General features: G+C 49.8%; 1 protein-coding gene across 1 annotated transcript; it reads left to right on the top strand.

The window, feature by feature from the left end:
• The first annotated feature begins 474 nt into the window (after nt 1–474).
• LOC309853375 (uncharacterized protein) lies at nt 475–5,321 on the top strand. Its single transcript, XM_082711269.1, has 2 exons — nt 475–1,012; nt 1,640–5,321. Exons 1-2 carry the CDS (start codon nt 671–673, stop codon nt 2,798–2,800), a joined length of 1,503 nt encoding a protein of 500 aa, XP_082567395.1. The 5' UTR covers nt 475–670; the 3' UTR covers nt 2,801–5,321.
• The last annotated feature ends 7,551 nt before the right edge of the window (nt 5,322–12,872 follow it).

Below are 12,872 nucleotides of genomic sequence, written 5' to 3'. Positions count from 1 at the left end.
AGGAAGCACAGGGGGAGTAGCGGAGTAGGGAACGAAGACAAGGGAGAGATGTGAACCTGCAAAGCGTGCCGTCGTGAGCAGGTTACTGCTGTGGGCCACCGCTGGGGAGCAAGGGTGAACACACCTCGGAACTGTCCCACCGAATGCAAGAAGCTAGGGCGTCTGTGCGCCCACCCTGCTTGGCTGGCCGAGGGCTGGGCCTGGGTGTTAACACCCCGGCCCTCGCCGTTTGTTCTGCACGCCAGCAGAGCACACTCCTGTAGCCAGAGAACATTCTCAAGCAGGAGCGTAAGGACCTTGGCCAGGCACATCCGAAGTGGGCTGAAGGATACAGGCTGGCACGGGTGCGGACGGATGTGGGTGCCGCTGTATCTGACTTCCCATTTGGGGACGGGCGAGGACGGAGCCGGAGCTTGGCACTGCTCCAGGGCGGCGGTGGGGGGGTGGGGGGGTGGGGGGGGAGATCGCCCAGCCCCAGCCACTCTCAGGTCAGAGCCCCCCAGAGTGACAAGCAGTGGGTGGGCCGGGCCGTGTGCAGCTTTCTCTTTTGCTAGCACACTTCCTCCTCGGCTTCCTGTCTGAGCGTTGGGGCGGGCCAAAGGCAGACCAGCCTGGGCCTGGCCTGGGGAGGCCCACGGCTTCCCTCGGCACCCAGGCCCTTGGAGCCACCATGAGCCAGCCTCGATCCCCGGGCCTAGAGGAGACTGCCCTGGAGTTCCTCCTGGGTGACCTCGTCAGCTACTACCAAGAGGAGGCAGAGGCAGGCCGGCTGCGGGTCTGCAGGGACGCAGCCCTCACCAACAGGGCCCAGCGGCTCTTGGCCACGGGAGCCCCCTCTCGGTTCTATCTGCCTGAGCTTCTGGTCCCTGGTCCGGGGACCACTCACTCCCAGGGGGCGCCCAGCCCTGCCCGGCATGTCTGCCATGACCTGGTACAGGCACTAGAGTTTCTGGAGCTCATATCTGTCAACCTACTTCTGTTTCCCTGGAGGAAGGAAATCAGGTCCTTGAAGGTAGGCACCACCACGCCTCTGAGCAAAGGGGTCTCGGGTAGGGGCCAGAGCTCTGCATCTGAGGGGGACAGCATATCCATCCTGCCCACTGACTCTGGTCCCATTTTACAGGTGGAGAAACTGAGAGCAGAAGAGGTTAATGCAACTTATCCGTAGTCACCAGCTAATAAGTAGCCTAGATAGGTCTTAAAGTCAGGCAGCACAAGCCTCCAGCTGCTAGACCATAGGCCTCTCCAAAGAGGAGGAACTGAGGAACTCATAATCAACAAGGGGAGGAATCTGGCTCTGGAAACTATAATCTGTTCATGCTCCAGGCCAGGACTGCTGGGTTGGGAGCCAGGATATCGGAGCCTCACCCCAGTTCAGTTACTTTCTTGCTGTGTTTAACTTGAGCCCAGGTCCTGTTCAGTCTCTAGGCCTCAGTGTGCCCTTCTGTAAAATGGGACAGAGGATAACATGATCATGGACCAGATTTCCATTCTGGCCAAATGCTCCAGACCCCTGCTTCTCAGGAGCCTCCAGTGCCCCCGGGCATCAGCCCTCAGTCCTGCCTGGCCACTCACGGCCACTCACAGCCACTCTGCTGCCTTGTGTCCCATCTCTAATGAATACCCCTGTTGGTTCCAGACATACACTGGGAACTTCGCCTACCGGGTGCAGCCTGTGCTTTCCAAACACACGCTGCACACCCTTCTGGGCAGGCTGGGCTACGCGGCCACCTCCGAGGCAGAGTTTTCGCTAGTCCGGGCCACCAGCAAGGAAGATGCCAAGCAGATGGTGTTTGAGATCTTCCTGGCGAGAGCTGCATGTGAGGCCGTTCTGGAAACCTCGAGCAGGCAGGTCCTGGGACTGAGAAGAGAGGAATCAGCCAGGCCCTACTCCAGGCACAGCTCCAGGAGAAGGCTGGTGAAGGCCCACAACTGCCCCAAAGGGACCCGGCCAGGCCTGGGGCCCCCCGAAGGGCTGGGGTCTGAGAGGGCCCTGGCTGAGGGCACTGACCATCGGAGCACTGTGCCGGAGGCCCTGAGTCTGTCTGAGGTCTCGACGTTGCCCCACAACCCCCTTGCTGCCCCCCTGCTCCCCTTCAACTCCCAGTGGGGCGCCAGCACATGCTCAGACAGTGAGGAGTTCTTGACCTGCTACAGTGACCTTGTTCTGCACCAGACACCCTTGTTCCCCAAGGACCTTCTCCCGAGCAGCCTGAAGGGAGGGCGAGTCCAGGGCCCAGGCCTGGCTCCCAGTCCAGCTTCAGGTGAGGCAGTCACCTCCTTAGCTAGCAGCAATGAGTGGTCCCCGATCCCTGATGCAGCTCCTGAGAACACAGGGGTCACCGTACCCAGCCAGCTCTGCCTGACACCAGGTCCCCAACTGTCCGGGAAGTCCTTGGACCCAAAGCCAGAAGTAGAGCCAGAGCTGGCCCCCCCTGGCACGGACACTGTTCCTCCAAACACTTCCTCCGAGATGGATGAGCTCTGTGAACGCCTCTCCCAACTCCTTGGACCCCTAACTCTAGTGCGCCATCCGAGGGGCTTCCCAGGTCCTGGGCTTGAAGAGAGTGAACTGGAGCCTCTCCGGGGGCCAGAGCCAGCTAGCAAGGGTAGCAGCCCAGACAATAGGGTCACTCGGCCCTGGAGGGTGACTCAGACACCCTCTCATGTACGAGAGCCCCCCAACACGCACTACCTCCCTCCCTCCTGTGGGAGCTGGGAGTTCCCATCCAAGACCACCACTCAGGCAACAGCTGAAAATGTCCCCCCTGGATGGTACCGGGACAGACACCCTGACTGAGGACACGGCTCTTCCACCAGGGAAGTGACTACTCAAGCAGCAGAGCTGGGACCCACAGCTTAACAGGCACAGGGAGAAGTCTGCTCATCTGTCCCTCAGGTCCCAGCCCTGCCATCTACTGACTGTGGAACTCTGGGCCACTCACTCTCTCTGAGCCTTGTTTCCTCATGGGCAAAGCGAGTGTGGTGAGACCCACTCACAGAAAGCTGGGAAGAGGGAGAGAGGTGAGGGGTGCAAAGCGCCCCTCTTGCCTTCCTCTGGGCACTTCCTGTCCCTCCACATCCTTTGGGCACCTCCGAGGGGCAGTTTCCTTAAGCATCCTTAAGGCACCTGTCACAGGGCAGATGAAAAGACAGCTGTGTAGATAAACAGACTCAGAATACACTCTGAACCCGCTTAGACTCCTCTGTCAGCCTCCCCTCTCTCGCTGCTAATTTCTGGTTAACAGAGAACAAACCTGGAGCGCCTGGGTGGCTTAATCAGTTAAGCACCTACCTTCAGCTCAGCTCATGGTCTCAGGGTCCTGGGATCAAGGCCCACATTGGGATTTGGCTCAGTGGGGAGACTGCCTCTATCACGCTTTCACTCTCTCTCTTTCCCTCCCCTCTACCCACTGCTCATTCTCTCTCTCCCTCAATAAAATCTTAGGGAAAAAAAAAGAACAAAACCACACTTTGGAGCTCAGGATCACATGCTGGCTCCCCATCCAGCGGTGGGGTTTCCCCTCATCTAGGCTGAGTCCCCCTCCACCAGCCACCTCTTGCTCCCACATGTGCATGCACACGCACACACACACACACACACACACACACACTTGCACACAATGGGTACATCTAGAGGTGCTGCTCTCCCCACAAGACCCCCCATGCAAGCAAATGACCCCATCTATCCACGAGCTAAAGCCAAAGGTCCCTGTCTAAACCAAGTTCCAGGATTCTCTTGCTCAATTTTCTCCAGGGGCTCCCAAGGCCACAAGCCCCAGGGGCTCACTATCCTGTGGACCTCATCTCGAGCCCTTTCTCCACCCCCAACCTACTTCAGACAAGACACACTGGTGTCTTCTAGGTTCCCCAACAAGCTAAGCCAACTCCTACCTCCCAGCCTCTGTGCAAACTGTTCGTTTCCCCACTCTGCACCCCATCCCCATCTTTCTTGTTATTCACAAGTCACCTTCTTGGAGAGACCCCGGCCACGCATCTATCACATCAGCTTGGTTTATTTTCTACACGAAGACATTTCATTGATTCATTTTTCCATTTCCCACACTAGAACATAAGCTCTCTGAGAAACTTCCCCTTGACTCATTCACCATGGTTTCCAAGGATCCATCGAATGAAACCATCGAGTAGAAAACTTAGAAAATACAGATGAGGGGCACCTGGGTGGCTCAAGAGGTCGAGTGTACAACTTTTGATTTCGGCTGAGGTCATGATCTCAGGGTGGTGGGATCGAGCCCCAAGTCAGGCTCCATGCTCAGCTCAGAGTCTGCTTGTCCCTCTCCCTCTGTTCCTCCCCCACTTGCACTCTTCTCTCTAATAAACTGATAAAATCTTCAAAAAAAAAAAAAAAAGAAAATATAGATGAATATGAAAACAAAAGCAGAAGTTACCATAATATCCACCATCGGGAGGTACTCAGTGTTATGGTGTTAGCCTAATTCCTTTTGGTAGGAAGCTCAGAGCGGGGCTCAAACTCACAATTCTAAGATCAAGACCCAAGCTCATATCAAGAGTCAGACACCCAACCAACTGAGCCACCCAGGCACCCCTTGGTCTTTTCTTGTAAATGTGGGATTGTAGATTTATAGTATTGTGTTCCACTTTTATTTCCCAGGAAGAGAATCATTTTAACTAATTTTAAATTTAGAGAAAAGTTACAGAACAACACAAGGAATTCCCTTATACTTACCCCCCCCCCCCCGCTGCTTCCCCTGAAACTGACATCTTACATAACCACAGCATGGCTGTCAAGAACAGGAAACTAATACTGATATGGCATTAACAAAACCACGTACCTTTTAAAATTGCATCCGTTTTCCCATTACATTTCTTCTCCATTCCAGGATCCTATTCAGGATCCCACATTGCATTTGTTACTTTTCTTTCCTCTCCTCCAGTCTGTAACACTGTCTCAGTCTCTTCTTTGTTTTTCATGATCTTGATGCTTTGGATCAAAACTTAATACTGACCAGTTTTACTTCATTGAATGTCCCACAATTTGGGTTTGTCTAGTGTGGTTGGTTTTGTTTTGTTTTGTTTTGTTTTGTTTTGTTTTGTTTTGTTTTGTTTAATGGCTGAATTATGCATTTCTGGCAAAATATCATGAAAAAAAACTGGGGTACCTGGGTGGCTCAGTGGGTTAAGCCTCTGCCTTTGGCTGGGTTCGTGGTCTCGGGATCCTGGGATCGAGCCCCACGTCAGGCTCTCTGCTCAGCGGGGAGCCTGCTTCCCCTCTCTCTCTGCCTGACTCTCTGACTGCTTGTGATCTCTGTCAAATAAATAAACAAAATCTTTTTTAAAAATCGTGAAAAAACTATGCTGTGTCCTTGGTGCATCTTATCGAAGGGTTCATGACATTAATACATCTTATTACTGATGATATTACCTGCTGCATCCCTGGAATAAATCCCTTGTCCTAGGAGTCCTGGTTCCTTTGATTGGAGAATGATGTTTAGTCACCAAGACCCAGGCGCCAGGTGTTCTGTTACCAGGTGTCACTGCTTCCAAGCCTATTCAGGGGATGGTCAGGAAACACAGGGTTGTGTCCTAACCCATGCATATACACATGTGGCTCTACTTCCGTAACTACATAGAACTTTAAAACCATGAGTTTATACAGATACCTCTGCTTCTAATCCAACATCACTGGGTTTATTCTACCTGTCCCCTTTTATTTATAACTTCCTTCTCTAGAACAGAATGAACCCAGCTCTCTTAATTTACAGTCTACTTGGGGCACCTGGGTGGCTCAGTGGGTTGAGCCTCTGCCTTCAGCTCAGGTCCCTGGTATCAGGGTCCTGGGATCGAGCCCAGCATCGGGCTCTCTGCTAAGCAGGGAGCCTGCTTTTCCCCCTTTCTCTCTGCCTGTCTCTCTGCCTACTTGGGATCTCTCACTCTTTCAGATTAATAAATAAAATCTTTTTTTTTTAAATTTACTGTCTACTGATTTGTTCGAGTCTATGACTTTAATTCCAGAATCACTGACCCTACCTCCATGAGAAACACTTGTAAAACTATAGGACAGCATCTAGGAAGAGTGATTTTTGCTTTTACTCTTTCCGCATCCAGTCGAAATACTGTTTTCCAGTTACTCAGGCTATTTCTTTATTCCCATTCCCCTGCCCTCCAGTGTGGCCATTTTTTCACTTGCCATGCTGTCAGGATCAGCTACGTTTACATTCTGTGTTCCATTCCCCCTACGTTCTAATTGATCTTGTTTATTGAGGGGGTCAAGTGACACATTCTTACGGTTCTAAGAGTCAGTTACACAAAAAGTCACATTCACACAAGAATCATTCCCTGCTCCTCCCTGCAACCCCATCCTTCTCTCTCTCCAGCCTTTGCTCACCAGGCTGTGCAGTTTCTGGATTATCCTTCCTGCATTTCCTTTGCATCTGTGTATGCTCTTAGGTCTCTTCTTCCTTTTTATAGGAAGTAACGTACCAAAGATACTCCTTTGGATATTGGTTTGCTTGTTTTCACTCAACATTTCTTTACATCCTGGAAATCACACCTGTTCAGAGAGAGCTTCCTCATTCTTTTTTCTACTCCATTGTGTGGCTGTACCGTAGTTCATTTAGCGGTTTTGTACGATCTTTCAGTTGTTTCCGATTATTTTGCAGTTAAAACCAACGCTGCAATAAATAACCGGGTGCATAGATATTTTCATATTGTAGGAAGTATATACTGGAACCCGGAAGTGGGATTGCTGGGTCACAACGTAAGTCCAGGTGTAGTTTGTTAGCTGTTGTCAAACTTCTCTCCAGAAGGGCTGTACAAACGTGTACTCCCACCAGTAACGTATGTGAGTACTTGTTTCCCCACAGCCTCACCAGCAGAATGTGTTTGTTGTTTTGGATTGGTTTGGTTTGTTTTGCCAGTCTGGTAGGCGAGAAATAGTATGTCACTGTTCTTTTAATTTGCTTAGTCCATTTGCTTTTATAACAAAATGCCACACACTGCTGACTTACATACAACAGAAATTTATTTTTCACAGTTCTGGAGGCTGGAAGTACAATGTAGTGCCACTATGGCTGGGTTCTGGCAAAGGTTCTTGGCCAGTTTGCAGACTGCTGACTTCTTGCTGTGTCTTCACATAGTAGAAGAAGCATGGGAGCTCTGTGGGGTCCCTTTTAATAACAGCACTGAGTCCATTCATGAGAGCTCTGCTCTCATGGCCTAATCACTTCCAGAGGGTTCTCCTAAATACCATCACCTTGAGCATTATGTTTACAAGATGTGCATTTGGGGGTGGGGTGGGATGGGGTGGGGGTGGGGGAGACACAAATATTCAGACCATAGCATTTGTATTTCTGAATTTGAGTGTTTTTCACATGTTTACAGGCCATTTTTAGATCTTTTTTGTAAATTGTCTTTCACATCTTTTTCTCATTCTTCTATTTGATTTTTGGTCCTTTGCCCTTCATTTTTATTTTTTTTTTTTATTTTTTTTTTTTTTTGCCCTTCATTTTTAAAGAATTCTTCATGGGTAGTTAGGAATATTCACCCTTTGTCTGTTTTGTAAATTGCATTTTCTCCCGGTTTCTGGTCTTTTGACTTGGTTCATGATGGGTTTTTATCACAATTTTTTAAATTTTTTTTAAATTTTTACTTAGTCAAATTGATTAACCTTTAGCTGCCCTTGGATTTTGAATCACAGTTAGAAAGCTTTCCCTAAATCAAGGTACTTGCCTGGTTTCAATTTTTTACATTTAGATCCCTAACCACTTGGAGTTTATTCTTGGGTATGGTGTGAGATATGGATCTATCTTTATCTTTCCCCAAAGGGTCACCTTGGCACCATTTGTTTAAAAGTCCATCTTTACCCCAGCGACCGGAAATGACATCTTGATCATGTAGTAAATTTCCACATGTGCTCAGGTCTATTTCTGAGTTATCTGATTCACTGCTTTGTCTATTCACACAGCAGTACCATACTGTTCTAATACTAGAGGTTTTAGATACCTTTGAATGTCTGGTAAGGCTAGTCCTCCATTTTTGTTTTTCTTTTTGAGTGGTTTCCTGGTTATTCCTGAATGTTCACTTTTCTATATGAACTATAGAAAGATGTGTAGAATTCCATAAAATAGACTATGGTGTCTCTACTGAGATTGTATTAAATCTGTAACTTAAGCTAGGCAGAACTGATATCTTTATGTTGATGAGCCCTCCTTTCCAAGAATGGGATGTCTTTACATATGTTCAAGTCTTATTTGCTATCTTTAAAGAGAGTTTTTAGCATTTTTCTTCTATGTTTTTGTACATATATTGTTAAATTTATTCCAAAGCACTTAACCATCTTAGTTACCATTGTAAATGGGATTTTCACTACCATCATGACCGCTGTTTCTTGTTTCATATGCTAATTTTGTATCCTGCTACTTCACTAAATGTTATTGTTTGCATTACTTTTGTCACTGATTTTTTGGAATATAGTATGGTGTTAATTCTTTTCCCCAGCAGAAAGGAGTGCTGAGGCTACTGGTGCCCTCCTGCCCCAGTGTGGGTTTTCTCAGGGATATTTCAGGTTGGGGCATCTATGAGGAGCTAAACTACCTGCTTCATTAGTGGAGGGGCCACATCCGTCCTGTTCACCAGTGTGCACTTCTCACCCAGCACAGGGCCTGGCAGAGGACTGATACATGGGAAGTGCTGTCAAAAGACAGGGAGAGAACAGAAGCCTGCTTACAGATGGCCTGAGGACTCTGGGCTGAGAAAATGGCTGGCAAAGATGGTGAATTACTAACTCTCCCATAGCCCTGATGAAGAACCAGGTCTTAAAAATGAAAAGGCAGGATGTCCACAATAGTCAAACTATGGAAAGAGCCCAGATGTCCATGGATGGATGAATAAAGACACAGATGAATGGATAAAGAAGATGTGGTATATACATACAATGAAATATTATGCAGCCCACGAAAACGTCTTTGCAGTCTTGCCGTCTACAATGACGTGAATGGAACAAGACGGTATTATACTAAGCGAAAAAAGTGAATCAGACAAAGACAATTATCATATAATCTCACTGATATGAGGAATTTGAGAAACAAGACAGAGGATCATAGGGGAAGGGATGGAAAAATGAAACAAGATGAAACCAGAGAGGGAGACAAACCATAAGAGACTCTTAATCTCCGGAAACAAACTGAGCATTGCTGGAGGGGAGGGGGGTGAGGGGGATGGGGTGGCTGGGTGGTGGTAGGTGCTAGGGTGAGTGCTGTGAAGTGTGTAAGACTGATGAATCACAGACCTGTACCCCTGAAACAAATAATACATTAGATGTTAAATAAATAAATAAATAAAATGAAAATGCAAGATCTCCACCACCCTGGCTTGGAGCAGCCCACCAACAGCTTCCCACTCCACGAAGGTGCAAGCAAGTCCGGTCTCTTCTCCAGCCAACTACAGAGTTGGAAGGGGTTTGAAGGAGCAGGGAATAACCTGGCACCGCTCCAGATTCTCTGTGTCCATCCCTCATTTAACTTACCCCTTCACAGTCTGTGCAGCCTCTCTCCTCATGAAGGAGAAAACAGAACCCCAGTGTCCAGAGAAGGAAGAAACAGGACCATAGAAGTGAGGTGATCTGTCCAAGATTTTGCACCCAACAACCAAGGAAACTGGGATCCCAGCCCATATTCTGACCGTAAAGCCCAAGTCCTACCCACAAAGCCAAGTGGATCCCAAAAGGTAAGAGTCACTTAAAACGTAACGACTGGCCTTTGCTCATTTTCTCTGGGCATTTCCCAAGATGACCCCAGAGCTGCCAACATCTACACATCCCTGGCTACAAAGAAATCTTCTCTGTGCATTAGGGAAAGGACGAGTGAGTGGTGACCTGAGCCCAGTGAGAAGGAGATCTCCAACAAGACAGACAGAAGAGAAAACCATCAGTTTATTGTGTAAGGAATCCAGGACCTTGTTGGTACAGGAAATGTCCACCCCATGGCCTGAGAAGCAGCGATGTCTCTCCAGGCCTCCCTCTCATGCCACAGGATGCCAGGTACAGATCGAGACCCCATGAGAAGGAGGAACATTTTTAAAACGAAGAGAAGGGCCAATTGCCTGCCCCATGCTGTCATTCCAGAAAGGCCATGAGGCACTTTTCGGAGGTACGGTCCCAAAGGTAAGCCTCCACCAGGCCTGTGGCCCGTGCCCACTGAACAGATCAGTCACGGTGGCCCCTGATGAGCCGGTGAGAGCACACGTCAACACCACTCCGACGGGAAGTGCCAGTCAGTGCAGCTGCTGCCATTCCTCCACCAAGTATCAAGGCCCCATTTTCTGGGCCACACTGGACGAACGAACACTTACAGGGACACTTGCGGCATACCGGGCCCTGGTCCAGGCCCCTTCCATGTGCCAAGTCCTGAGAGGTGAGCAGTTCTCTCGTTTGACAGACAGGATAACCAACAATCACAAGATGCTCAACAACCAAAAAGGTGCCAAGGTTTCTTGGAAATCTGGTATGGCCAATTCTAGAAAATGTCAATCTAGAGAGGCAGCTCTCCAAGGGTGGTCTCTGGACCACAGCCTCCTGGTCACCGGGAACGGTGTGAGAGAACAGATTCTCAGGTACACCCCAGACCTGCTCGACTGGAAACTCTGGGGGTGGACCTCCTTATCCCTAGTTTAACATGCCCTCCAGGGGACTCAGATGCACTGAAATAGGAGGACCAGGAGCTAGAGACTCCCAAAGGGCACAAGAGCCGAGAGTCAGCAGCAGCTGCAGGTCCCCTAAAACAATGCTTTTCCCAATGTGTGTTCTGAGGAGCACAGGCACACTTGGAGACTGTTAATGGCTATTCCCCAGTGAGGGATTCCACGGTCAATGAATTTGAGAGTCCCTTGGCTTTAATAAAGTTGAAGAGGTGTTTTTAATCACAGGACTGCTAGAGTTTAACTAAACCAATGCACCTTGTGCATCTCAGAGAAAGTACCCAGGTGGCGCGTCCCGGATCTCCTAGACTAAGGAACCCCCCTTTCTGACAACACCTATTATTATCTCCCAGGACACCTGTGTTCCACAGACCCCAGCCTTGAAGAAAGGAAAGCCGAAAAACGCAGAAATTCAGGAAGACAGCAGTACATGCCGATCCCCATTCTGTATTCCACAAGATTGGCTCTCGTTTGGCTTCTGTTTAATGACCGCCTTTGGCAAGCTCGCTGTCTTATGTAAACTAGAGGAACACGGAGTTCACTCAGCCTTAGGGGAGCGGCGGGGCTGGGGCTCTGAGGAAAAGAAAGGCCCGTGCCAGTGACCCTGGGGCCCCGAGTGAGTAATCCACCGCCAGAGCCCAGAAGCACCAGGCGGGCTATTATTGTTATTAGATTTTCAACAAGGAGGGCTGACATTTCCAGGAGCTCGTCAATTACTTTAATAACTGTAATTTTTCAGGGTGGAGAGGCCACGGGGGTGAATGTTACTCATTTCACAGACAGGGGAACACTTGAAGTGAGCGCCCCCATCTGGCTCCAGGGCTCTAGGAAAACAACAGGTCACAGATTCAACAGCAGCCGGGGTAGGCAGGTTCTGAAAACAACTACCTGCTCTCAGAGTTGTAAATGCTTCAGTCCTTCCCGGGGTCTGGTGGTGGGAGTCCGCGGGAGGTCCCGGAAGGGTCTCTGACTGAGGCGTTCCACAGGCTGGGAGGGGTGCACATCGCATCCAGGTGAGGGGCTCAGATAGAAATGACAGGGGGTAGGAAGAGGAACGGAGAGGTGACATCATTTCTCAGGGCCGACAGTCAGGGAGGTGTCATTTACACCTCCCGAGAGCCACGCTGTGGGAGTGCGTCAGACCGGTGGTCATGCCCTCACTTGGCTCTGCCCAACGCAGGAAGCAGGTTGAGCTGAGGACACCACAGCACCAGGCGGTGAGGGAGACATGATGTGAGGGCAGGAGGGAGGGACAGGACGGGCCAGAGGGCACCATGGCCCTGACGCCAGACCTGTGGTCCAGCTGCTGAATCCAGACTTCCCTCCTGTCATTGTCCCACCTCCAAGGCCTAGAACCTTCCCGCTTATCTCAGTTGTGCCTTGCGAAGGTCATCATCCACATTAGAACATGTGAGCAGGGCACAGGGTGCCCTGATGCCAACAGTAGGCGGAGTAGGAGCTCTGGCACCACCAAGGACAGGGAAGTTCCTGGAGGAAGGAAGCTATGAACCAGGAAGTTGAACTGGGAACAGAAAGCCAGAAAGAGCCCAGAACCCTGACGGCCTTGGAGCCACCACACCAGCCTTGAATCACCCACCTCCACACTCTCATGCGACACAGAAATACACTTCCACCTCATTGCTTTTGTTGTTTTTTAATCACCAGGTACAGGAAATATTTCTGATTGATTCTAATCATGTCTTTTGCATGTAAAATTAAAAAGCTGTAGTGTAAATAGAATTATTTCACTGAAAATACTGACTAAAAGCAAATGTATAGGCTATTCAAAAAAATTTTTTTTAATTATCAAGGGTCAAAGCAGCTGGGGCCGCTCTGGGGCACCCTCCCACTATGCTCTCCGGAACCCTGCATCAGGGTAAGAATGGGGTGGCACCAGCAAATCGGGGATGTCATTGCCCTGACTCGCTCTATTGGCGATTTAGAGACACCAGCCATTCCTGGGAGTCCTGGAGCATGCCTCCTTCTGCTCTAAAAACCAGGCCCCGTGCCCACCACAGGCCATCTGCCCTCCTTCTGCCCTCGCTTCTGGAACTGCTCCACGGCCCCTACGCCACTGGCCCCACCTGCCACACCGGGAAAGCAACCCTCGTCCGCAGACCCACGGCACCCACAGTCCTGGAGAGAGAGGACGGGGTGCTCTCCCAGAGCCGCACATCCCACGTTAGGAAAGATGAGTC

Source organism: Mustela nivalis, assembly GCF_964662115.1.
Source record: "Mustela nivalis genome assembly, chromosome: 18".
Taxonomy (NCBI): domain Eukaryota; kingdom Metazoa; phylum Chordata; class Mammalia; order Carnivora; family Mustelidae; genus Mustela; species Mustela nivalis.
This window is presented reverse-complemented; position numbering and strand designations above follow the sequence as displayed.